At 37.4% G+C, this 23857-nt stretch overlaps 1 protein-coding gene across 1 annotated transcript in view; it reads left to right on the top strand.

The window, feature by feature from the left end:
* The window catches only part of RFX6 (regulatory factor X, 6), a gene marked incomplete at its 5' end in the record, with an annotated part of 34808 nt that extends 11472 nt beyond the window's left edge, over positions 1-23336 (top strand). Inside the window, 14 exons of the mRNA XM_008944043.1 lie at positions 1692-1719; positions 6165-6272; positions 8646-8723; positions 8817-8930; positions 10932-10981; positions 11765-11924; positions 13310-13454; positions 14693-14802; positions 16945-17062; positions 18114-18236; positions 19546-19755; positions 20289-20798; positions 21788-22006; positions 23170-23336. Coding sequence (XP_008942291.1) covers positions 1692-1719; positions 6165-6272; positions 8646-8723; positions 8817-8930; positions 10932-10981; positions 11765-11924; positions 13310-13454; positions 14693-14802; positions 16945-17062; positions 18114-18236; positions 19546-19755; positions 20289-20798; positions 21788-22006; positions 23170-23336 — 2140 coding nt within the window. The remainder of the gene's footprint in view (positions 1-1691; positions 1720-6164; positions 6273-8645; positions 8724-8816; positions 8931-10931; positions 10982-11764; positions 11925-13309; positions 13455-14692; positions 14803-16944; positions 17063-18113; positions 18237-19545; positions 19756-20288; positions 20799-21787; positions 22007-23169) is intronic.
* Positions 23337-23857: the final 521 nt, after the last annotated feature.

Genomic DNA, 23857 nt, shown 5'->3' with positions numbered 1-23857 from the left:
TTCAGCAGTCTAATTGCCTTCCTGGTTGATTTAGTATAAAAACTCAAATGCTCATTTTGCACAGTTTGGTCCATCACTGAGGTTAGATTTGTCTGTGTGAAGACAATGATGCAACAGCCTGAGGTTGTGAACAAGCTTCTGGATAAAGAAAAGAGTCAGGCAATGTAGGGATTTAAAATTGAGAGTGAATCACCCAGTTGCTGGCTGCTGCATATAATGATCCATCATAAAATCATCTGTGTCTGATGCCTGTTCTGGTAGGTAAGCTGTAAAAATGATTCCTGGATCAAGCTTGGGGCAGAAATAGGCAGGGAAAGTGTGTGGGTTGGTAGTTGTATCAGATCACACCATGCCCAAGCACAAATACACAGGCATACAGAGGCCTCTACCACAAGGCTCTCACGTTAGATGGCAGCTTGTCAAAACATCAGAAGGGGCTGTGAGCCTCAGTTTAATTGCCTAAATATAGGTCTCTACTGCCGTTTCAAACTTAATTTGCATTCATTTATTAGTATTTAGGTAACTGAGCTGAGTAGAGTAGTACTTCAATGCAGTGTTACAGATGCCTGAATCTCAAATTCCACTGTAGATTTGACCTCCCAGTTCCTTTACATATCAATCCTTGCACTTGTGAAAGGAGCATATCTGACACCAAAAGTCACTGGGATCCACAGCACGGCTGTAAGGGTAGCTTTAGCTAGTAATTAAGGCTCTGAAGGAGCAATGCTAGCAGACACTGCCTCATGTTTTCCCGTGTACATTTTGCTGTACATCCTATGTGCATTTTCCTGCACGTGTGGAAATCCACAGTCTTTAACAAATACATCCAGCCATGAAGCTAATTAGCTCCATGTTGTAATCAGCTGAGTGATGCCTTCTTTCATACTCATCTGTCAACAGCAAGGGAACTCTAGCTAACATATGCTGGATCATAATGTGATGGGAACTATCAGGCACCTGTGCCTGGCCTGGGCAGGGGAAATTCCACAACCTCTTATCCTCTGGCTTTCTGTCTTGCCAGCAGAATGTCTCAACAGCATGAATTCACAATATTGCTGCCAATGAATATAAGACACTGTGTTGCACACAATAACTTTCTGTTGACAGCTAGCACAACAGGAAATAATAATCAACAACATTTATCATTATAACGATTCATTTTAATATCTATCTTTACATATTCTCTACTTTTTTAGTTACAATTTAAATGTGTGCTTTCTGGTTTCTGCACTGAAGAGCTGCCTGATACTGTAACTGGGAATCTCTCAGTTGGGTTCATAATAGGATGTATTTTTTCTGCTCTGAATTTATTCAACTGCATCAAAGTGTATTCAACTGTATCAAAATCTTTGTGTCTTTCCTGGTAAAGGCCTTCTGGACTTGCACCCATGCTTCCCTTTTGCTATTTGTGAAGTTGCAAAAATTCAAATAAAAAAAATGAAATTTGTTTTTTCACTTTACTGTTTGGTCAGTGGTCTGAGTCTTCATGTTTTAAAAGACATTAACAGGTTTCTAGGCAAACCAATGGAAGAAGTTAAGAAAAAAGTATAATTTTTATTATAGTTACATTAACAGAAATGTGATAATTTTTCTAATTGGTCTGGTTTATATATCTGTTTTATGTGTATATATGCAAACTGTAAAAATTTTCTGCTTATGAAAAAATAATCAAAGTGTGTTTATTTTCAAAGGTTCTCTGGAAGCAAGTTAAAGAATGAGGTGAGTGCTGTAGTCTGTTTCCTTTCACTTCTGTTATAATCCAACTATTATGTGATGTGTGGTTTTCTTCACTTTCATTTCTTTGAAAATACAGCAATATTTTTTGCTAAAGATCAGACTGCATAAACTTTTTTTCCATGAAGCTGAGAATTTGGTCCTTTAAATATTCAAAGAAAAATAAGATTGGAAGGCACCTTCTGGGGTTCTCATTCCAACCCAGTTCCCTATAATGACAAAGTTTTGTAATAGACCTTCTCAAGCAAAGAATCAAGCTCCAGCTTAATTTTTTGCATCCATAACTTTTGAAGAAGGGCCTTTCCAGAATCTCATTTGTCTGGTTGGAAGCCAAAAACATTATTTTATTTTTTTTTTAAATAAACTGAATTTTAAACCTCCTGGTCAGGCTTATCTTTCTCTTTTTTTTGCTCTTTGTGACATTTTCCTGTAATATGTCCTTTCGCTGCTTTTGCTTGCTAGATTGAACATGCAGCAATAATTGGTCACTTCTGATAAACTTCGTAGCCTTTCACTGTACTTGTTTTGATTTGAATATTTTTATAGAAAAAACCCCATGAAGTCTTGTAAATGGCATGTCTTCAATTTCTGTTGGAAACATGCCTTCTGATGAACCCTAGAACTGCATTTGCTTTTTTTTTTTTTCTTCTTTTTTTCCACAAGTAGCCCACATTTTCACTACTGTATACTATGCTACAGTCACTGTCATTCTGGTCATGTTTATACTAGAAAATGATGAATTATTGTACATTAAGAGTTAAAGATTGCTCCCAGGTTTGTTCTTTGACACTGGGTTCAACTGGCATGGAATAGCCTGCATCCATATTATTAAAATCCCGAACCTACAAAACAACAGAGGAACATCTCAGCCACATTGTCACGGAGAAAATTCCCTAGCATGCAGTAACTGTTGAAGCATGATTAGGAATTGTTTGGGACACTGATAATTGGCACGGACTAAAAGAATGCCAGGGGACATTCTGAATTATACTGGTCCAATATTGCCTGGGAATGTTTCCTGACACCATTTAATTTACTAGACTAAATATACCCTCTGTGATCCACTGATACACAGCAAGTCTTTCTCCCTTTTCATTTTCAGATAAGCAATTCCTGGCTGATAGCAGAAATTCTTACTGGTCTCTGAAATTGTAGCTTTGCTCTATTGATTTTCATCCCCTTTATTGCCATTATCTTAAAGCCATCCAGATCTTTCTACATGACCTTTTGGTCTTCCTCTTTACTGATGATTTCATTAGTTCACGTCAGCCAATTTAATCTATGAAACGTTCAATGAGATCAACCCCAAGTCTGATCTTTGAGAATCTTCACTTCAATCATTCTTCATCTCAGTAGTTTCCTTGTCAACACAACTTGTTAGCATTTCAGCTGGAGTCAGTTTCTAAACCACTTTACATTCTTGTAGTAATCCCCATTCTCACCAGCATAACTCATCATTTCCCATGGTGACACCACGTCAAGTATTTTAGTGAGGTTCAGATAGAAGAGATCTGCTGAATTTTCCCTGTTCAAGATAATCACCTATCTTATCAAAAAAAGATAGTGCTGTGCCATGGGATATCCCAAACATACTCAGGGAATCGTGAGCACTACAGCATTCATTCTTTCAAAGTTTTGGCATGGAAAATGTCTGGTTACCCTAGCAAGAATGAACACACATTTACTTCCATCTCTGATGTAGCATTCCCAGTTTGTTTTCAGAACTGACAGTCCCCTAAATCTATCTTATTTCTGTCTCAAAGTTCAATACCTTTCACCTCCCAGGAAAAGAATCACAGAGAAATTGGTGGAAATAAGTCAGAAAGGGCACATTAGTATGAATTTTTGATTGTCTAGCTCTGTGTTGGCTGAAATTATTCAGGGAAGTCTTAAGAGAAAAGAAAAAAAAAGTCTTTTGTGCTCAAAACTGAACTTTTAACAGTCTCAGAGTACTGAAAATTTGGCATCATACTTTCTGTTAAAGTGAGAGCTGATATGTCTTTATTCATTTGCTTGAAAGTACATGCAATCAGGTATTCCAGAAAGATTTAGAATGATTGCATAAGGTGCAATTCCCAGTGGGAACCTAAAAACATTGAAAAGATGTTAAAGCACTGATTGTCTAAATATACTGAGCAAATGGCATTTGAATGAACACTTATTGAGTGCCAGGGACACTGTTTACCTCTGGTATGTTTTATCACATTTTCTAGTATTCTCGCTGTAGGGGGAGATATCAGCAAATTCTTTTATCTAAACCAGTTAGTGTGCCATTAGAGTCTGCATGGTTAATTAGGCAGATAATATTACTGTCATTATCTTAATGTTAAATGGCCATTAGAAACAGATGGCATTAAATTGAAAGGGCAAGTGGCAGTGGGTTAAAATATTAAGCCTAGAACTGAGGCATAGTCATATAAGTCCATTAGCAAGGTAAAAAACAGTACAGATTATCTTCTCTTAAACCTCCCACCACCATCACTGCTTTCTTTTAAATGAACTAATCCCTTTTAATCGGAGCTTTTAATATATTTCAGGGATAATTGCATAATAAAATCATTAAGATTACTCCTGTTATTAAAAAAAAACCCAAACCTCCCAGTACTGATAGGCAATTGTAACACTGCAAAAGTATTGACACAAAGAAGTACTGATGCTTCTAAATTTCTACAGTTTCTCTGACTTAGAGCTTTATGTGTATTTGAATAGTAGATAGCACAGGCAAAATGTGTTTACATAATATATGCTTTAATTCCCTGCTGTCTGTTTTGGCAGACATGTCACCCTGTAAAAATAGGAGGGATGTATATATGATCAAAGAGTCAGTTACAGATATAGTTTTCTGAATTCAGTATTCAAGAGAATTTCATTTGAAACTTGCCTCCAATTAATGAGTCAACATTTACAGGAAAACACTTCCTTTTGCACACTTTTACACTAGATGTTACACTATATAGCTAGCATTCCCACTTCAGTGAAACATGACTGTATGGAAGGGGGTAGGAAAAGGCCACTTAAAGTGCCATTCAAATGCCTTGTGCATGGTCATAAATTCCATCCATTAGTACAAAGGGAATCGGAACAGAAATAATGGATTTACTGCAGGAATATGCAAAGGGCTGCTCAAGGCTCTGTACGCTGCCTTGACACAGGACTGGGTGGGCTAAAATGGAACAAAGGCTTTCAGCCGAATAGTCTTCTTGAGGTTTGAATGCAATACTGTGAGAATAAGTACAATTCAGTTTGTAAGGACAGAATCATAATATGGGTTTTATTCCTTCTCTTGAGGATGAATGTTTCATCTTAATTATATAATTTGAGAGGTTTGTAAGTGTAATATGATGTGCATTATAAATATAAGCATAGTAACACTATATCTCTGCAGAGCTCAGCTTTACTGAGAAGTAGACTAAATCAGATCTTATGAGAGTGTTAAGAGTCTAAACAAGCGTTGATTTACCATATATTTCTTCATGGTCAGTATTCACACATACAAGGCTGCTTGTTTTATCCTTCAGTCCTATCTCTCCAAAGGTTAGCATCTAATAATTATTCAAGATCTTTTCTCAGTTTGTAGCTAGTAGAAGATATGTCTATGATATTTCAGATGTCACAAGCTAAAGAGGCTTAAGTGAAAGAGGTGAAATCTAAGAACTAAAAGAAACTCTCAGACCATCACAATTTAGCATAATTCAGGAGGAATTTATCTAGTCTCCAGGTCAGCATTGCCTGTGTCTGAAAAAAGTAACTGGAGAACTCTAAATGGTTGGGAATATCATTCTTAGAGAGATATGAAACTGGGATTTCATACCAAATGTGCCACAATCTCAGAGAGCCATATAATAACTCTTTAGTTCTGAAGTGTCCATAGACCCTGCATACCATCAAGTCCAGAACACCATAAAATATTACCAAACTTTGTGGTAAATTAAAATAATGGTTACAACAGTAAAACAGCCAAAGTCACTACTGCTGTGCTAGCAAAGTAGGAAGAGAGCCAGGGAAAACAATAGTATCTCCAGTAACCTAGATCCTTGTGCTAGAAAGATGCTTATTAAATACATCTAGGGTCTCTCTGAGGATATCACAGTCCACACTGTAGAGGAGAGTAGTATTCTACTTTAGTTTTTTTAAACATAGTTTAGATCCAAAGCTTCTAGAATCCCATGAAGTAATGTGGCTCAAAGGCTGCATCACTCTGAAAACTGTACTTGATGGAGTTTAAATCTAGGTACATATTTGACTGCCTTCCTGAGCTGGAATCCAGATCTGGACAAGCATCAATATTTTGGAAGACTTATCCAGATGTAAATATTCTGGGACATTGAGAGACTCATGAGATAATATACAAGTTTAGCATGGGTTGTTGGTTTCAGTTGAATTTGTGTTAGCTGTTTCAATGTTCCTTTTTTTTTCCCCTTCCATTTCAGGGTGGTTTCACTCGTAAATATTCTCTGAGTTCCAAAACTGGAACTCTTCTCCCAGAGTTTCCAAGTGCTCAACACCTTTTGCTTCAAGCGTGCATTTCTAAAGACAAGGTAAAACATGAGCTACTTCTTTTCTGACTTAAAGATCAAAAATTGCCACAGAATGTTTCTTCATATCTTAGCCTTTGAGGTATTGACATGAAAGAGCCAGAAATGTCCATAATCAAACAGAGGTGACTGATTTATAGAGGGGGCAAACCTTTACTAACACCGATTAACTGGCTTTCCACTGGAAAGGTGGTTGAATTATTTACCTATTAACTGACCTAGTATTTTACAAACTGATGGTATGTAAGAAGGGGAGAGCAAAACAAACAAATAACTGAGAGTTGTATTCATTCCAAATGCCTTTAGATTTAAGGTAGATTTTCTTCTGATTAGATCAGAACAAATAATTCACAACAAATAATTAAATTAACTTTAGTCTCTTTCATTAATTGTTTGAAAAGAGACTGAAAATCTGAGCATATATATTTTTATAATGAATAAATTCATATTCCTCAAATCAATGCTTAATATTGCTCATCCTAAGGGTAACTCTTCATTTGAAGTATTGCTGACTTATGTTTTATGCCTTTGACTCCTTGCCTGTGTGTTACATCCATGTTTCTGACCACATGACAGACTGGCACATCTCTGAACTGTGCTAGAAAACTTTTAGTACATATTGGGAGCTTTCCAATTTAGTCTTAGTGCAGGTCATGATGATGGCTGTCTTGAGAGATGTGATCTTAAAGCTTTTTGGTTTATGACCCTTCCTCTTCAGTTTGTTCTGTGAAAGTAGTGAAGCCTAGGATTCCTGTTGTGAGGAGCTAAACAAAAGGAGCCATCTGTAGTACAGAGATCTTAGGTGGAAATGCTACAGTTCCTAAAGGAAACCCAAGAACTGATATACTCAGCAGTGTGCATCACCTGCTGCTATATTCGCCATCAGTGAGCTGATATCTCTGATACATACAGCATTCTCATAACGTTTAAATCTGAAGAGCATTTGAGGTTTCTTGCAGACCCAACACAGCAGTGTAAGAAAAACTGAATTTTAATACTCCAACAAGTGAAAAAAAAGATTCAACTCATTTTCTCTTCATTTTTGGGTCAGCAGCATGCAGTTGCTCTGATGCTGGAACCAGATGATGGGAGGGTCCATCAGGGCTTTGCAGGTGACTCTTGCTGGGGGCTAACTGCTGGAGTTATGAGGGAGACTGTGGGAAGACAGTTGTATTTCTGTGTCTCCTGCTCTGTTTCCTTGCTGCTCTTTCCACATTCCTTCTTCTCTTGTTTCCTGTTTTCTTTCTTTACTGTCTTTACACTTCTTCAGACTATCTGACCAAAGGTTACTGAACCTACCCTGTTGAAGAGAGCCCATACATCAAGTTTGACTCTTGCATTAAACTCCTAAGAAACTGCATGCAACTGGAATCTCTGGAGATTCCATAAATTTAGCAGTCTGCACTAAAATAGATTGATAATTTTTTGCATTTTATGTTTCTGAAGAAAACGTACCCAAACTTTAAATTTTCATCAACCCCTTCCAAAAAAATTATTTTAAACATTCTTGAATCTCACACTTTAACATTGTTTTTCAAAGATATGTAGTCACAGAAGCAGTCAGAAAGTCAACAAGGTCCATTTTTAAAGAAATCTGTATGCTAAAGCTATTGAAATAAGGTGGTACTGGGGTCATTCAAAACCTGTTATTGGTTTGCTGGAGAAGTTCACAAGATGTTACAATCTATCTGTGATTCTGGACCACAAGAATGATTTTGCTCACATTTTTCTTTATAATACAATACTACAATACTTCATAAATTTCAGGGTTTATGATTTGCTACGAATTAAAAAATTTTCTACCATTTTTGTACAAAGCCTTGTAAATACCTCGGCATAGTTATTAAAGTAAGGGAACACTCTACTCAGATAAATTAGCCTGCTGACTTGAAAAGGAGTTGTGCTTTTTAAAGTTCAGTTCGTGTAAGGCAATGATTAAACTCTGACCAAATGACTGGCAGCTATTTTCTCATTTGTCCAGCTAGATGATGTTTCAGAACACTCATAGACGCCTATAGTTGCCTAATGATTAACTTGCACTACTCTTTGGGATTAATCTTAGCTTCAGAAAGGTGAATTTACTTTATCATCTGACTGGCTAATCTAGCAATTGCCTTCGTTTGATATCCACGTTTTCAGTGTATACAGATTCAGATGCTACATTTCTGGCAACAGCATTGAGACTTAAAGATGTTGATAAAAACCAGAGATGTGATGTCTTCATCACATCTGGATATACAGACTGCCTATTTGCATTGTAATACAGCTTATATTCTGTATTTAAATACAAGCTACAGAAAGTAGAAGCCTAGATCACTATAGCAGTAAAGGAGAGAGCTAAGAAACTCTGTTTAATCTTTCTTTCTTCCAAAATAGGTAGATACTCTTATCATGATGTACAAAACACACTGTCAGTGTGTCCTTGACAATGCAATTAATGGGAACTTTGAGGAGGTAAGGTTGTTTGAACACACATTCTTGGTATATATGCACAGGGAGCCAAGAAACCATTACTTATTTCCATGAATCTGATTCCTACTCCTTTAGATTCAGCATTTCTTATTACATTTTTGGCAAGGAATGCCTGACCATCTTCTTCCCCTGCTGGAAAATCCTGTTATTGTTGACATCTTCTGTGTTTGTGACTCAATACTGTATAAGGTAAGTAAGTATTTAGCTACATGTATAATCTCAACCCCGTTACAGCTTTTGCTTCTGTAAAAACAGCATTGAGGTTAGATACCAGTATGCCGTGACTACTTTTTGCTGCTTACCTGTGTAAATCAGCGAAGATTCCATTGAAATCAAGAACATAAAACATAAAAAGACATGAACTCCAGTCTTACCTCTGCTGCACATGATGTGGGACTGCAGACAGCACACTAAGGCTGAAATCCTGACGTACTTGCTTGAATGTACCTAAAAGAAATGCTTGTGTTCTTCACTGAGAGGGCTGACCTAGTTAAGCCTGGATGAAAATTGAAGCCTTGTTTTTACTTAAAAGACTATTGCAATTGCTACCAGCAAAGAGAGTCTATAGCGGGCCAGCAAGGTGATTCCACACACACGAATCTGCTATTCACAGTTTATGTCGGGCCATAGTTTTTTGTTACAAACCTGGAACAATACTGGCTTAAGATATTCCTGCCTCTCCTGCCTGCTACACTTAATTTCTGTTCCTACTGCTAGATGTACCAGCAAAACTGCTGCACCCTGAACTGGTTTGAGTTTAAGAAAACATCTAAGAAACATTTGTTTTGCAGAGCTTTTGTTTCATGTCTAGTACACAGCATGATCACACAAACGGTTGAAACTGAGTGAAACTAGAGAGTATTGCAAGGTCAGGATTAAGCGATAAAAGCACTGGGGAAAAAATAATGCCACCAAAGTTTCTTGATTTTTTAATTTGGAAAATCATGTTGGCTCATGAATTCATAGCTTCAAAGTACTTCAAATTCCTCTGATAGGACACACCATATAAACAGAAAAGGATTGTCATCCGCCTGAACACATTTCATAACTACATTGATGGGAAGAAATAACTAATAGCATAACAGTAAACACCAGGCAGTCAAAGCAAGAGACTTGGGGCTGTTGAACATTGAGTGCCTCATTGTCGTCTTTTTGTCATTCTTTACTGGACAAAAATATGGGGGAAAATCCAGAAAAGATGAAAATACATTTTTCTTAGGAACATATCAAGCTGTAAAGTAAGAAGAGGTGTTTTAGTTAGCAGAGTGAAGTAAAAATTATTACCAGCAAAGATCTTAATTATTACCCTGGAGATGAGCCATTAGCCTCCTTTACTTGTAGAAGTTATATTGTACCTTGAGTTTATGAATGTTTTTGTCCCAATAGACCAAATATTTACTTAATTTGAAATAAATATTTAATGTAACAGAAGAAGAAATACTATAGAAGCACTAAATGATACATTTAATAAGCCAGAATTTCTCAAAAGTTCACAAATTTACTGCTGTGCCTCTTTATTTCTCACTATTTCTCACTTATAATCATGTTAGATATTCTTAACAGTAGAGCTGCCAGAAAGAGAGAGCAATTTTATTGCATTGTTATCAAACCATTTACATTAGTAGTGGAAACAGATTTTGGGGATATAGGTTAACAACTTTTCCCTCCACAATAATGTTCCCAAAAGACATGTCAGATGGCATCTTTTTGCCAAAACAATTCCAAACCACTCTTAGCTCTAGGGAGTTTGTCCTAAATTCTGAACACCTTCAGTGCCACATCCAGTATGGCAGAAAGAAGAGTTAAATGGCTAATAGCACTTGAGGACCTGGGAGATGCTTGAGTGTCTGCTTTACTGAGAAAAGACAAAGTGTTTCTGCATCTCACTTCTACCAATATCTCTATTGTAAAATATGAGTGATAGCTCTTTCTTGTTTTACTGACATGCTGGCATACATTAAGAATGGGAGCTAACTAGACACAGAAGTATTTCAAATGCTCCTATCAAATAGTGATGGGAGAAATCTAGGTATGTAAGTACCTAGACAATTGGTTGAATGGCCTTATTTTGTATAAATTTCCTGTCCGTCTCACTTTGCAATCTGAGTAGACAAGACATTAATGAATGAATGAATGAATGAATGAATGGCCAGTGGAAGCTTGATACATTTTTTTGTTACCTTTTTGAAGGTCCTTACAGATGTACTCATCCCTGCAACAATGCAAGAAATGCCAGAAAGGTATGTATCTGGGAACAATAATGCTACATTCAGTTTGTTAGGCATATTCTGGGTAAATGGCAGAAATACTGTATCCTAGAGAAAATTTTTCATCATATTTCTGCTCATTTTTGAACAGTAGAGTATGCATGGCAAAATACTGTCAGGTCTGAGGACACCTATAGAACAGACTTAAAATATTGTGCAGTATTTTAATGTCCAATTTTGCTGCTTGTTGGGTATTTTGACAAAGTTTTCTTCTACACTAAAGCCCTAGGAGAATAACAAAAGCAACAATCTTACTTATGGCATTCAAGGAAAAATAATTGTTACCTTTTTTGCAGAATACTTTTCAGGGTTTTATCCTATGCATCACCATAATATCTAAACATTTTATCAACAAGATTTTAATAAGAGTATTATTATAAATTACCTCTGAATCTTCTCATCTTTCCTTTCTCTTGAAAGGTCTCTTGTTTGGGGTGTTATGTCTGACTGAGGCCTTTAACTTCATATGTCTCGTTTGGTCTTTGGATTTCTTATCGTCTATTTTTAAAGCTAGTGTTTTTCAACCTATTTCAACTGGCAGATGGCTTACAATTTTTGTCAGAGGAGGTATAGATCAATATATAGTCGATCTTTGCCTTTTGATGATTGGTTATTTCCTGTTTCCTTTTGATGACACCTGAGGAGATAATTCACAGATATGTTCAGAAATCTGTTAATCATAGGTTGAAAATTATTTAACCTAGTGCAAGACAGTTTTTTATTGATGTTTCTCTTAAACATTTTTTTTTCCTATAGTTTACTGGCAGATATAAGAAATTTTGCAAAAAACTGGGAACAATGGGTTATTTCCTCTTTGGAAAATCTACCAGAAAACCTGAGAGATAAGAAACTGCCTATTGCACGAAGATTTGTTTCCTCCTTGAAACGACAGACATCATTCCTACACCTAGCACAGGTAAACAGAATAAGACTATGCATCCAAAAAATTGCTGTCTGCAAGTTATAATGTATTATTTTTTTCAAGATTCAAATTCAAGCATGGAAGACTTACATCTTGTAGTTTTAACCATACAAGAAGGAAGCAGCCTTAAATAGATCTGATCCAAACGTCAAAGTTTTGTAGTAGAAAAGGGAGAAATGACCATGGTTATAATGAACTACTATCATGGGAACTTTTGGCAATCAAATGATAAAGTGGAATATACCGGTATTTGGTTTTGTTCCATACTGGAAAATACCAGATAATCCTTTTTGCCTAGCAGGGGTTCTCTGTCTTTGTCCATGATGTCCTTTAGGGAGCTTATTTCTTTCTGAGTTTTGAATGAACGGGGAACATGACTGTCAGGTAGCTGAGGGCTTCAAGTCTATGTTGGCAGAATACAGGTATCTACAATTAGGAGACACCTTCATATAATGTTTTGATTATACAAGCGGATACAGTGCCTTTCAGGAAACTGAAGTGCTTTGAGGTGGTAGTCCTCGTGAATAACTGTAGATGCACAGTGTATTCATCTTGACTTCCTCTTTATGTCAGAAATACTAAGACAAAAGTAGCATGTGGGTGACATCGTGAAGATGATCTGGTAGGAAGACACATTAGAAGAGCATTAGAAATGTAATGGCAAGGAAACATTATCTCATCAGATCTATAAAAAAACCATCCATGATCAGAAAATTTAACAGAATATGATTTTTCTCTGAGGAGTTATTCAGGTGATCTCCAGGTATGGATCTGTGCTGGCTTTGGCTAGGGTAGAGTTAATTTTCTTATAGTAGCTGGTACAGGGCTATTTTTTAAACTTGTGCTGGAAACGGTGTTGGTAGCACAGGGATGTGTTAGGTATTGCTGAGCAGTACTCGCACAGAGTCAAGGCCTTTTCTGCTTCTCACCCCACCTCACCAGTGAGGAGCTTGGGGATGCACAAGAAAACTTGTGGGGATGCACAGCTGGGACAGCTGACCCCAGCTGACCAAGGAATATTCGAGACCATATGATGTCATGCTCAACATATAAAGCTGGGGGGGAGGTTGGTGGAGGGGCTGCTGTTGAAGGCCTGGCTGGGCATCTCTCAGTTGGTGGTAAGCAGCTGTTTTTATTTGCATTGCTTGTCTTCTTTGGGATTTATTTCTTTCTCTTTTTTACCCCATTATTATTATTTCTTTTTAAAAGAGTGTTGAACTGTTTTTATCTCAACCCATGGGTTTGCCTATTTTTACACTTTCAGTTCTCTCCCCCGTACCACAGGAGCATAAGGGAGTGAGTGGCTGTGTGGTGCTTAGTTGCCAGCTGGGGTTAAACCACGACAGGGTCTCAACATTTTAACTTGCCTTCTCTTACAGATTGCTCGGCCAGCCCTTTTTGATCAGCATGTGGTGAATTCAATGGTGTCAGATATTGAAAAAGTTGATTTGAATAGTATTGGCTCTCAGGCACTCCTTGCAGTCTCAGGGAGCACCGACCCTGATGGGGAGATCTACAGTGAATGTAAGTCCATGGTAATGTATTTGTATTGTTAAAAGCAATTAACTTTTTCATTCCAAGTCATGAATCTACTTGGAGATGGATTGATAAAAGGCACATGTAGACACTGCATTCTCTAGTCTAGCTCAGCGTTAACTTCAGTAGCTGAAGAAAACCCATTGGTTGCCCTAGCACGTCCTACAAGAGCAGAAACTTGCACTGGGAAGTCATCCCAGATAGATGACTTTAAATGGTTGCTGAAAACATAATTTATATCTCAGTTGCTAAGTTGACATTCTGTCTTAATCATCTGGTGATATTATTATAGATCAATTCTTTAAAGATGTCTCAAAAATTCTACATCATTATGACTTTATTTAAGGGATATTTGATCTAGGTTTTGTTGGGGTTTTTTGTATGAATGGATTTTTTTTTAAGTTTATCTTTAAAAAAATTACATAATTTTCTATAAAGTATAACAGCTATTTTAATACACAGAGTAGAGTAAAATACAAATTTCGAGGGTGTTAATATTCATATACATACCTGTTGTTATAGCCATATACATAAAAAAATAGCCATTTTCTCCTTTAAAAAGATAGCTTTTGTCATAGGAATCACATTGCTCAGAGTTTGGAGAGCTGAAAGGAATAACAATCTGTTGTCCTTTAAATATTGTCACTTTGATCTTGAAAGTTTGCTCTCTTTAACAGTTCGCAACCTTTTGCATTTGTGTTGCCCGTTTCCTACTTTGTGTAATTGTTTTCTGTTTTGTTCCTTGTCTTCTTTCACACTGGTAAAAAAGAAAAGGAGAAGATAAAAAACTGGTCATTCAGGCACTTTTTCTCAAAATGGGTATTGAGGAAGTTAGCTTTATGTTATATTGTGAGAAACTTGTAAAATATGAGGGAAACCTAAGATGGTATACTGATCTGCAACATCACAGATAAAGCTTTGGTACTAAACTTAGCAATAGAAAACTTTTCAAGGCTGAATCTTAAAAGGAATGGAAAAGTATAAGAATTTTTTAAAAATTTATAAATCTTCATTGTCTTACAACGTGTATCATTGTAATTCTTATGTAATTAAAATATGGATGTGTGATGGAAGTGTGTCTGCTTGCTGGGGAATTGCTTATTTCTTCACTGCCCTAATTCTTTGCTTTTCCTTTCCATGCTACAATATTTTCATATGGCTGGTGAGTGGCTTTTTCTCATGTTTAAAATAGTGCGCAATGATATGTTCTCCTTTTTACATGGTAGATGACTCTATTACAGTGTTCCAAGAACTGAAGGACCTTCTAAAGAAGAATGCCACTGTGGAATCATTTATTGAATGGTTGGATACTGTGGTTGAGCAAAGGGTTATCAAGGTACCTTTCAAATGTTCTGCCTGACTCAAGACCAAATCCTACTCCCCTTACTCCTTACAAGTCTTAGTTATGCCATCCCATTGATTTCTCACACATGATTCTCATCTCTGCTCCCATCTCCTTATTGTAAGAGGGGAGTTCTTCACTTGGTGTGAAAGGTTTCAGTGCCCTTTGTTCTAATTAATCATGTTGAGTGCTGTTGATCAGTCTTATATGTGTGACAAGCTAAGAAGTAACAATCGAAACATTAAAGTCAACACTATCATATATTTTACATGAAAGAAACCAATCCACCTTATTTGTGCATGCAGAAGCACAAGAATATTGCTTAGTAAGGTGAGCAAAAGTTGTTCCTTAGAGAAACAATTTTTTCTTCCATGGTATTCGGATGGTACTGTATGTGTATCATCCATTCGGATGGTACAAGTTAATGTAGCAGATGGATTCTGAACTAGCTAACCTGTAGAAGGATTTCTATAGCCCAGGATCAAAGGTATAGTTCTGTAGCTTTGTAAAGTGCTTAATGCAGTAGTTGATGGGACTGATATTTTTTGATGGTTTTGATGGCAGTTTTCCACACCCCTGATTTACCAGATGCTTTATAATCACAAGTATTTTATATACATGTAGTTATACAGAAATGATTACACTATAGCTCAGAACAAAATAATTTTCTGAGTTATAGCTCAAGCAAGATATTTAACCAATTTGTGATTCTATTGAGTGTAAAGTAGCAGAATAAAAAGTTATTTATTGCTTGCTAGTAGATGAACACTGGCCCTCTCATCAGGTCCTTTTCTGTCTGGAAATGCAATATCTTATTCATCAGGGATGAATATCTTATGAATCAACATCTTATTCATTAGGGATGAATCAAGATTTCATCTTGATGTGAATGGGTGCAGAAGGAGACAGTGCATTAGCTTTGGCTGGCTTGCAGAAAAGCCATTCTTCCACTAACAGAATAAGCACGGGCATGTAATTTTTCCTTCCTCCACCTGTTTCTCAAAATTCAATGGAGACAGTGATAATTTCTTCCTTTTTAAAGCACCTTGAGTTTCCTAACATTTGCTGTCATTTGTGAGGAGCTTCAGATGATTCGGTGCAGCAGAGCCCAAGCTAGAGCTCATACACGTTAGACACAAAACTCCCAGTGAAGCCGAGCAATCACAACTTATTTTAGAACTGAAAGACTACAGTCTTAAATTGGTTCCACAATCAGACAATTCCTGATAAATAAGCCAGGCAGAAGAGGTGAAACATTCAGCATCTTCTATGCGATTCTGTATTATTAAAATTAGTTAATTAAAATTAATATTCTGTAGTATTAAAATTAGTAATATTAAAATTAGCAGGTATGGTTCCTGGCACTGTTTTCCTGTAGTTAAGGGTAAGAAATACCAACAAGTCCTGATAGGAGGCTAGATCAACTAAGGAGAAGCTAATAATTTACAGAACATGTAATCCTTCCGTTGCTGTCTGCCTTCTGTTCATGCTAAATTGTGATCACTGTCAAACTCACACAATAGCTTCTTTCTGCTCGCTGTTTGGGAACATGTTACCACAGGAAAACTTCACTGCCAGAGCAAAGCAACAGTGTGAAATAAGCAGCATTAAGACTGTCAATGTTAAAATAGTAAGCATACTACTTTGTAAGAGAAAATCTGGCCAGTATTATACAAAATAGATTAAAGTACAAAGATTAATTTGTGTTCCTGGTTTATGTGGAATAACAGTACCAGACGGTGGGTTGTTATTTGTTTTTTTTTTTCTGTTTTGTTTTTCTTTCTGCCCTGCACACCTGTACATTTACAGAACAATTTGGCGCCTTTAATACTAGAATATGAGGTAATTTATATAAGTTAAGGGTACAGCAGTGCCCAAGCAGTAAAAAGCTTGCTTCATTTAACATTGTCAGAGCTCTACTCTGGTTGCACTGAAAAGAGTGAATGCTGCTCTTCTTTATCACTTTAAGATACACATTAAGAAGACAGTTTGACTCAGGCAGCTTGATCCACCCTGCCACATCAGTCTGAGTCAAGGACTCCTTGAACTCCCAAGAATGTTCAGTTCTTCTTTCTTCTGTCCTGTTTGCAGAAAGCAGATTAGCATACTTAACAATATTTTACTATTCTCTTTCAGGCAAGCAAGCAAAATGGGAGATCGTTAAAGAAAAGAGCTCAAGACTTCCTTCTCAAATGGAGTTTTTTTGGTGCTCGAGTGATGCATAACCTAACTTTAAACAACGCGTCAAGTTTTGGTACCTGGGCTTTGTAAAACGCTCAGAGTTTGTACATTTGTGCTAGCATTTACCAGCTTTCCACCATTTCCTGAGCAGATTAAACTGTCCTAGTCCAAAGACTCTTTGATCATAGCCACAAGTGCTGTGTAACATGTTTTTCAAACTAACATTTCACAGTAAATACTGACAATATTTTGGTGGTGACCTTTGTCACACATTCATTTTTAAAAGGCATTTTTCTTTTGGATTGCTGTTTATTACTGCTTTTAAGAGCTAGAAGGTCTGCTCATTTTGACACATCAATGGAAGTGTAATTGCGTATCTCGGTATAAGAGACAAGATTTAAGTTATTAGTTTTATATGTAGATCAGCTTGGTAATAAATTACTGCTGTATAGAAGTTTCTGTGCATGGTATGTTTTCATAAAAGCAAATGGAAGATCACCATTCATTTAATTCTGGGATCAGCAGTTAGTCAGTTCAACAGTGTTTGCAGCTTTTAAAAATTAAGGCTCACACGTCCATCTTTAGAAATGTTTTACCGTTTTGGCAACTCTCAGAAAGAAGAAAAAAATAAGTCTAGTATGTAATTTCCTAAGTTTAGTCATAGGTACATTGTTACCTAAAATTCAGAGATGATTTGAAAAGCCTGTAAGGAGAGACATGTTTTAAATGTGATATATCCTTGAAACGCGGTCGAAGACTTCACCAGTTATTGTCTGGTTATTTAGCACAAGGCAAACAGAAATTGAGCAGAGGCATTCTAGCAGACTTCAGCCTTATCTAGCTCCACTGTGTGCCCTCTTCAAGTATAAAGCATGTCTCACTTTCATCAGTATTTTTCTTTGATGTAATTAGTGGTCAAATAGCCTACAGGACAGTAAACAATTGAGCTAGGTGGGCCAGTGCGAAAAGAGATTAGAGCTAGAAGTTAGGTACTATTCCTTGTTGGTCTTGCCAGGTCATTTGAAGTCCACAATTATTTGTTTGTTTCACTCACTGCTTGTAGAGTGGTGAGAGATGGTCAAGAAGATAACTCAGCTACTCTCTCTCTCTCTCTCCTCCCAAAGGTTCTTTTCATTTGATCCGCATGCTACTGGATGAGTACATCCTGCTTGCCATGGAGACACAGTTCAACAATGACAAAGAACAAGAACTCCAGAATCTACTGGACAAATACATGAAGAATTTAGGTAACTAGAGCTTAATTCTTTCAACAGAAGCAGACTTACTGTCTTCTCCTGACGGTGTACTTACATGCGACGTTGTCAAATTCACTTGAAAAGCTTGTGACCAATCACTCAGCAATTTCTTCCCACCTTCCTAACATAGTTCCATTAATAATATTTTCTAGGAATGTAAATACACTGGATAACTGAAGGGCCACAAGCTAAAGTGTGAAAAGAGGTAGAAGTAGCAGAAAGGGCAGGAATTCCTAAACCTTTCTTTCTGCCAGAGCTAAAATATGTAATTACACCTTGAACTAGGAATCTATTAAATGTTATTTGAATGCAAATATCCTTCCAAATGTTGGAAAACATCTTTGGAACCATATTTAGTACCTGGCTGTGGTATTACTATGTGGAAGAGAAACAAAATTAATTTGAAACAGAATCCTTAACATTTTCCATCTACCAGGCTTCTGTAAGGTTAGAAAGTTCTAAGTCATATGCTTCAGATCCTTTGCTATAAAATAAATTAAGATTAATTTGGATCAAAGTCTGGTCCAAGTTAATCCCTAAAAATCCAGTGAAAATTGATTTGGTTCTGCTCATTTATTTTTTATTAATATAAGCATCAGCAATCAATCTTTAACTTTTTGGTTACTGGTACTCTAAATCTGCACTTTGCTGCAGGAAACTTGCATAGACTTTGATAGTAGATGCTGCACTTCTTATTTTAATTCAGAAAAAAAAAAATGTCCTATACAGAAGTTGCCTTATCCTTGGATACTTTGATGAAGTACTTGAAACCATAGAATCATGGTTTCTACTGAAGAATAGCAAAACTTCCACCAGCTTTATCGGTGGTCTGCAGAAAACTGAAGAAATACAGAGTATAGCAAATGCTTTTCTCTCTACATCAGTGCGAAGATAGAGTTCAAACATTCTAAAATTTCCATTGCTAGTTCTTTAGGATGAAATGTCATGACCCTGATTCACTCAGTGCAATTTACTCATCTTCATTGCTGACATTTACTTCAAGGCAATAAATCTGATCCATACCTTCACTGTGATGACTTTAGTAAGGAACTGATCCTCTGTGATGTAGACCTGTGTTCAGGGAGTATGACACAAGCAGTTCCGCTGGGAAGGTCAATACTAGAGCAATAACTGTATTCATTGGCTACATGCAAAATGTGGAGGCTTCACTGCGTTTTAAAATAAGCGATCAAAGATAGAAATAAACCAGGTAGTTCATACACTGTCTGTGTACTAGTGGTGAATTTATGTGCAATGAGGGTATATAACAGCCACCAAGAGTTTTCACTTACTCTTCCAGATGCAAGCAAAGCCACCTTTACCGCATCTCCTAGCTCTTGCTTCCTAGCAAATCGTAACAAGGCTGCTCCTCTGCCCAGTGACACTTCAGTCAAAAATGAGTGTCTAGCAGAGCAAACCTATGTGTCCTTGTCAGCTAGCCAGCCCAACAGTGTGCCTTCTGGTCTGAACCCCTTCGCCACAGGAGACAGCGAGAATATGCAGCTGACAGGTACGTATCAGCTCTTCTAGCTTCTCCTTCTCTTCTTTACTAGTTAGCCTATCAGTCTATAGTAACACCTTGCTGTAGAAGGAGCAATGACCATGTGCATTTATAAACACCTCTAGTAAATAACATTTCACGAGCTCACCCTCCGTGCTGATTTACAGACGCTGGCACTTTTAGAGCCCTGCCAGTAATGGATCCTCTTAGAACAGTGGTAAAACTATCCTACACCTCTTGCCTTGGTGAGGTTCTTGTAAGGAGAGAATGAACAGTAACACCTGGAGTACACGAGGCTTATGACTGCTGGAATTTCCTACTGAATGTGGCAGCCTCCAAGCTGGAGAATGAAAGTGGGAAGTTTTATAGCCAGAAGCCATGGCTTAAAGAACACATTTTGTATAGACAGGGGCCAATGTATATCCTTTGTAAAGGTTTCAAATGGTAATGTATGTTTCAATAGAGAGTTAGTGCCTTAACAGATCTGCTCTATTCAGCAGTACTGCAGTATGAACACTAATCATGGCTAACATTTATTCCAGGTCAGATGGAGCTGTCTCAAGGCACTGGTCACTTGATGACTCCACCCATTTCACCAGCCATGGTCAGCCGAGGAAGTGTTATCAACCAGGGGCCAATGGCTGTGAGACCTCCAAGTGTAGGTCCAGTGTTATCCACACATTCACAGTGCTCTTCCTACTCAGAACCCCTTTATCAGACTTTGTCACAAACTAATCAAAGTTACTATGGAAACAATTCCAATTATCAGGCTATGTTCAGAACTCAGGCCCATTCCACTCCAGGAGTTTACCATCACAGAGCAGAGCACAGCCGATTCAATGCCTTGAGTGAACAGCAGTTCTCCAGAGATTACTTCAGCAACAGTTGTGCTGTGTCTTCATACAATGCCAGATCGCCTTCCAGCTATGGTCTGTCATCCATGTCTCAAGACACACAAAATATGCAGTTTCTGAATACTGGGAGTTTCAATTTCTTGAGCAACTCAGTGTCTACGTGCCCAGGAGCAGCATATCCTGCTAATGCTTCCAACGGTATCAATATATATTTTCTTTTTCCCTTCTATTTGTTTCCTTGCTGGAGTAGAACAGTTTTTCTCATCTTTTTTTTTCTACGGAAGATGATATTCAGCTCTTCTTTATACCTTCCTGTTTTCCACTTCTCTGATGACACATAGAGATTGTAAAGCAGCTTAACAAGCTACTTAAGGATTTATTTTCCTCTGATGAATCCTCAGCTGACCTCAAATGCATCTGTTGCATCTATGCTAATCTTCCTTTGGCACAATTGCCACATCTTGCACAAAGGGAGAAAAACCAGGACGACCCTGTGATTTAACAGTCTCTTGAAAACCCCCCAAAACATCCCCTATGCCATAAGATAGCTTGTCTCTGGGATCAGCATAATGGACTATTCTAGCCACAGGGTTTGGATGGTGAAATGAAGTGTAAAAATGTGCATTAGCATTAGCTTGAGACTTGGGCCCTAATATTACTCATACTTAAAATGTAGAGTTATTGCAAAAATATACTTCAGAGATACAGTCAGCAAAGCCACCTCCCTTTTCTGGAGGAAAGGCATAATGGAATTTTACTTTTATATGGATTTGTATATGCAGTGAGTATGTACTACCAGGCAGATTTTCTTTCCACATATACTTTCATTGATTATGAGCTTCAAAGGGGAGCACTGAACAGTAGATAGGAGCCCCCATGGTGTCTGTTATGGCCACCAATTGCAGGCTACTGTTTGATTCTGAACTTAGAATGGAAGGGCAATTCTGTACTGAAGGCATGACTGAACTCTTAGGTTCTTCTTCCTCCCTTGTTACCACCCCACTTTTGGGTCAGTCACTGCATGTGACTAATGTTACTAGTCTGTATGTGTAAATAAATAATCTTATTCTCAACGGACTTGGCCAATAAAAATTACCTTTTGTTCCAGGTTACCACAGGCCCCTACCCTACCCTTTCTCTTCAACACTAGTTTCACTCTGTTTTTTTTTCCAATCATCTGTCAATAGGCTATTATGGAAACAATATAAATTATCCAGAATCTCACAGACTTGGGACAATGGTGGATCAACATGTTTCTGTAATCAGCAGTGTAAGCAGCATTCGATCATTGCCATCATACACTGATATACACGATCCATTGAACATCTTGGATGACAGTGGAAGAAAACAAACAGGCTCATACTACACAGAGTCCTCAGCTTCAATTGTCTGTCGGACTCCTATGCGTAAGTATAGGCAATGACTGAGGAAGAGCTGTGAACTTCTTAGCATCCTGACAAGTGCTGAGTATTAAACTGTAGCTCATATGTATAGTATAAGAGGTGCAATACAGAGATAAAATAGCTCAGTACCTACGCTGTGGCGTAAGATGTGTATTCTTTAAAACTGCAGGACAGTGAGTTTAATAACTCTTCATTCCCATAAAGAGGACTATGATCGATTGCCCATGAGGATTGGAATGACTGGTGTGAATTGCAGAAAAACCTGTGTTAGGAAGCAATTTCTAAGTATTAAGTGAGCTAATAATGGACTGGGCTCTTCTAAGGACTCTTAAGGGTCCTCACTGTCTAACAGATTGAATGATCCCTGGGTCAGGGATATCTAGATATATAGTTCCTGTAGTATAGTTCTTTCCTGTCCTATATTGCAATGACTGTGTAATAGGCAAAGCTCTGACTGACAGTGAATTTTAGGTGAAATTGTCTAGCCCTAAAGAGTTTGCTTTGGTATATGCGTTAAACAAATGGCAGCTGAGTTTGGTCATATATTCCAAGAAGGGCTGCATAGAAGATATAAATTAGGGCACTGTTTGTTTCTCCACAAGATTACCTCTTCTTACTACTTACCTGTTAACCTTGCACAGAAGATCAGACATTACTTGCATCATTAAGGCTCTGCAAGAGTTCAGTGCCCAGCTCTTTAAAGGATGCTAAAGAGAGGGAAAACAACCCCAACACCACCATGCAGGGACTGTGCCCACCAAGTATCTTTTGTATTCCATGTTGGTGTGTGCCAAATGGTGTCATTAAATATGGACCTGAATGGTGCACCATGATATGGAAAGATAAGCATAGCAGACATAAATAGCTTTGCAGAATTTTCATAGAAGATGGCTTATATGCAAGCTTTAAACTTCAGGCGTGTATCTGGATCTTTAGTTGAGTTCACTCATACATGGGTTTTGAACTATTCCCTGATGTGAGGAGCCACTGAAGAAAAGTTAGAAGTATAGGTAAATTGAGTGAAGTAAAGAAGTGTTGAAATTTCCATCCTTCTGATGATGTGCCTGGTAGGTAAGGGTTTCCATCAGATGAAATTGGATTGTGGTTTTTGTTAAATTCTATAGATAAAAACCTTGCAATGATGGTAACCTTTTTTTATCCCACAGCTTCAAACATGCAAACCACATCTTCTTCCCAGTGTATGTATGGAACATCTGGTCAGTTCCCTTCTCAGGAAAATCTGGAGGCCCATGGCCCACCAAGCAGAGACATGGTGTCATCTTTACCACCAATCAACACTGTCTTCATGGGAGCAGCTGCTGGAGGAACCTAACAGGGAGAGACATGTCAGTGCTTTAAGCTTACTTTCCAAATTCAGACATTAAGGCTATGATCACAATTCCTTTCACAATGGTGGAATAAAAAAGTATTATATATAGGTAAAAGTTGGTATTTTAGAGATATTAGCAGCCCTCCACAAAAGAAAAAAAAAAGCAGCTATATTCAGATTGAGTCCTGCTTGTAAATCACTCAGGATAGTTCTTGCCGTTACAGCTTTTCAGTCAGAAATTGAGGGTGAGCAGAAAGAGCTCTTGCAAGAAAGGATGAGTTGTAAAGAAATTATTACTTCTATTCCTAATTTATTAAAAATGCTATTTTAGTCTTTCACTGATACCTTTTTGTATAAAAATGTTTATTTAATGCCTGTGTTGCTCATTATTTATTAGGACTGCAGAGTAACTGTTTACTTTCTCTTATTTGACAGATTGTCAAATGTATGTATCCTACCTCCTATGGAAATGTTTACAAGGTCAATTTTTACTGTTTTAAATGAAACTAAATCAAATTCTTAAG

Source organism: Merops nubicus, unplaced genomic scaffold (genome assembly GCF_000691845.1).
Source record: "Merops nubicus isolate BGI_N331 unplaced genomic scaffold, ASM69184v1 scaffold34387, whole genome shotgun sequence".
NCBI classification, from domain to species: domain Eukaryota; kingdom Metazoa; phylum Chordata; class Aves; order Coraciiformes; family Meropidae; genus Merops; species Merops nubicus.
Note: the sequence above shows the minus strand (reverse complement) of the source record. Positions and strands in the feature narration are given on the sequence as shown.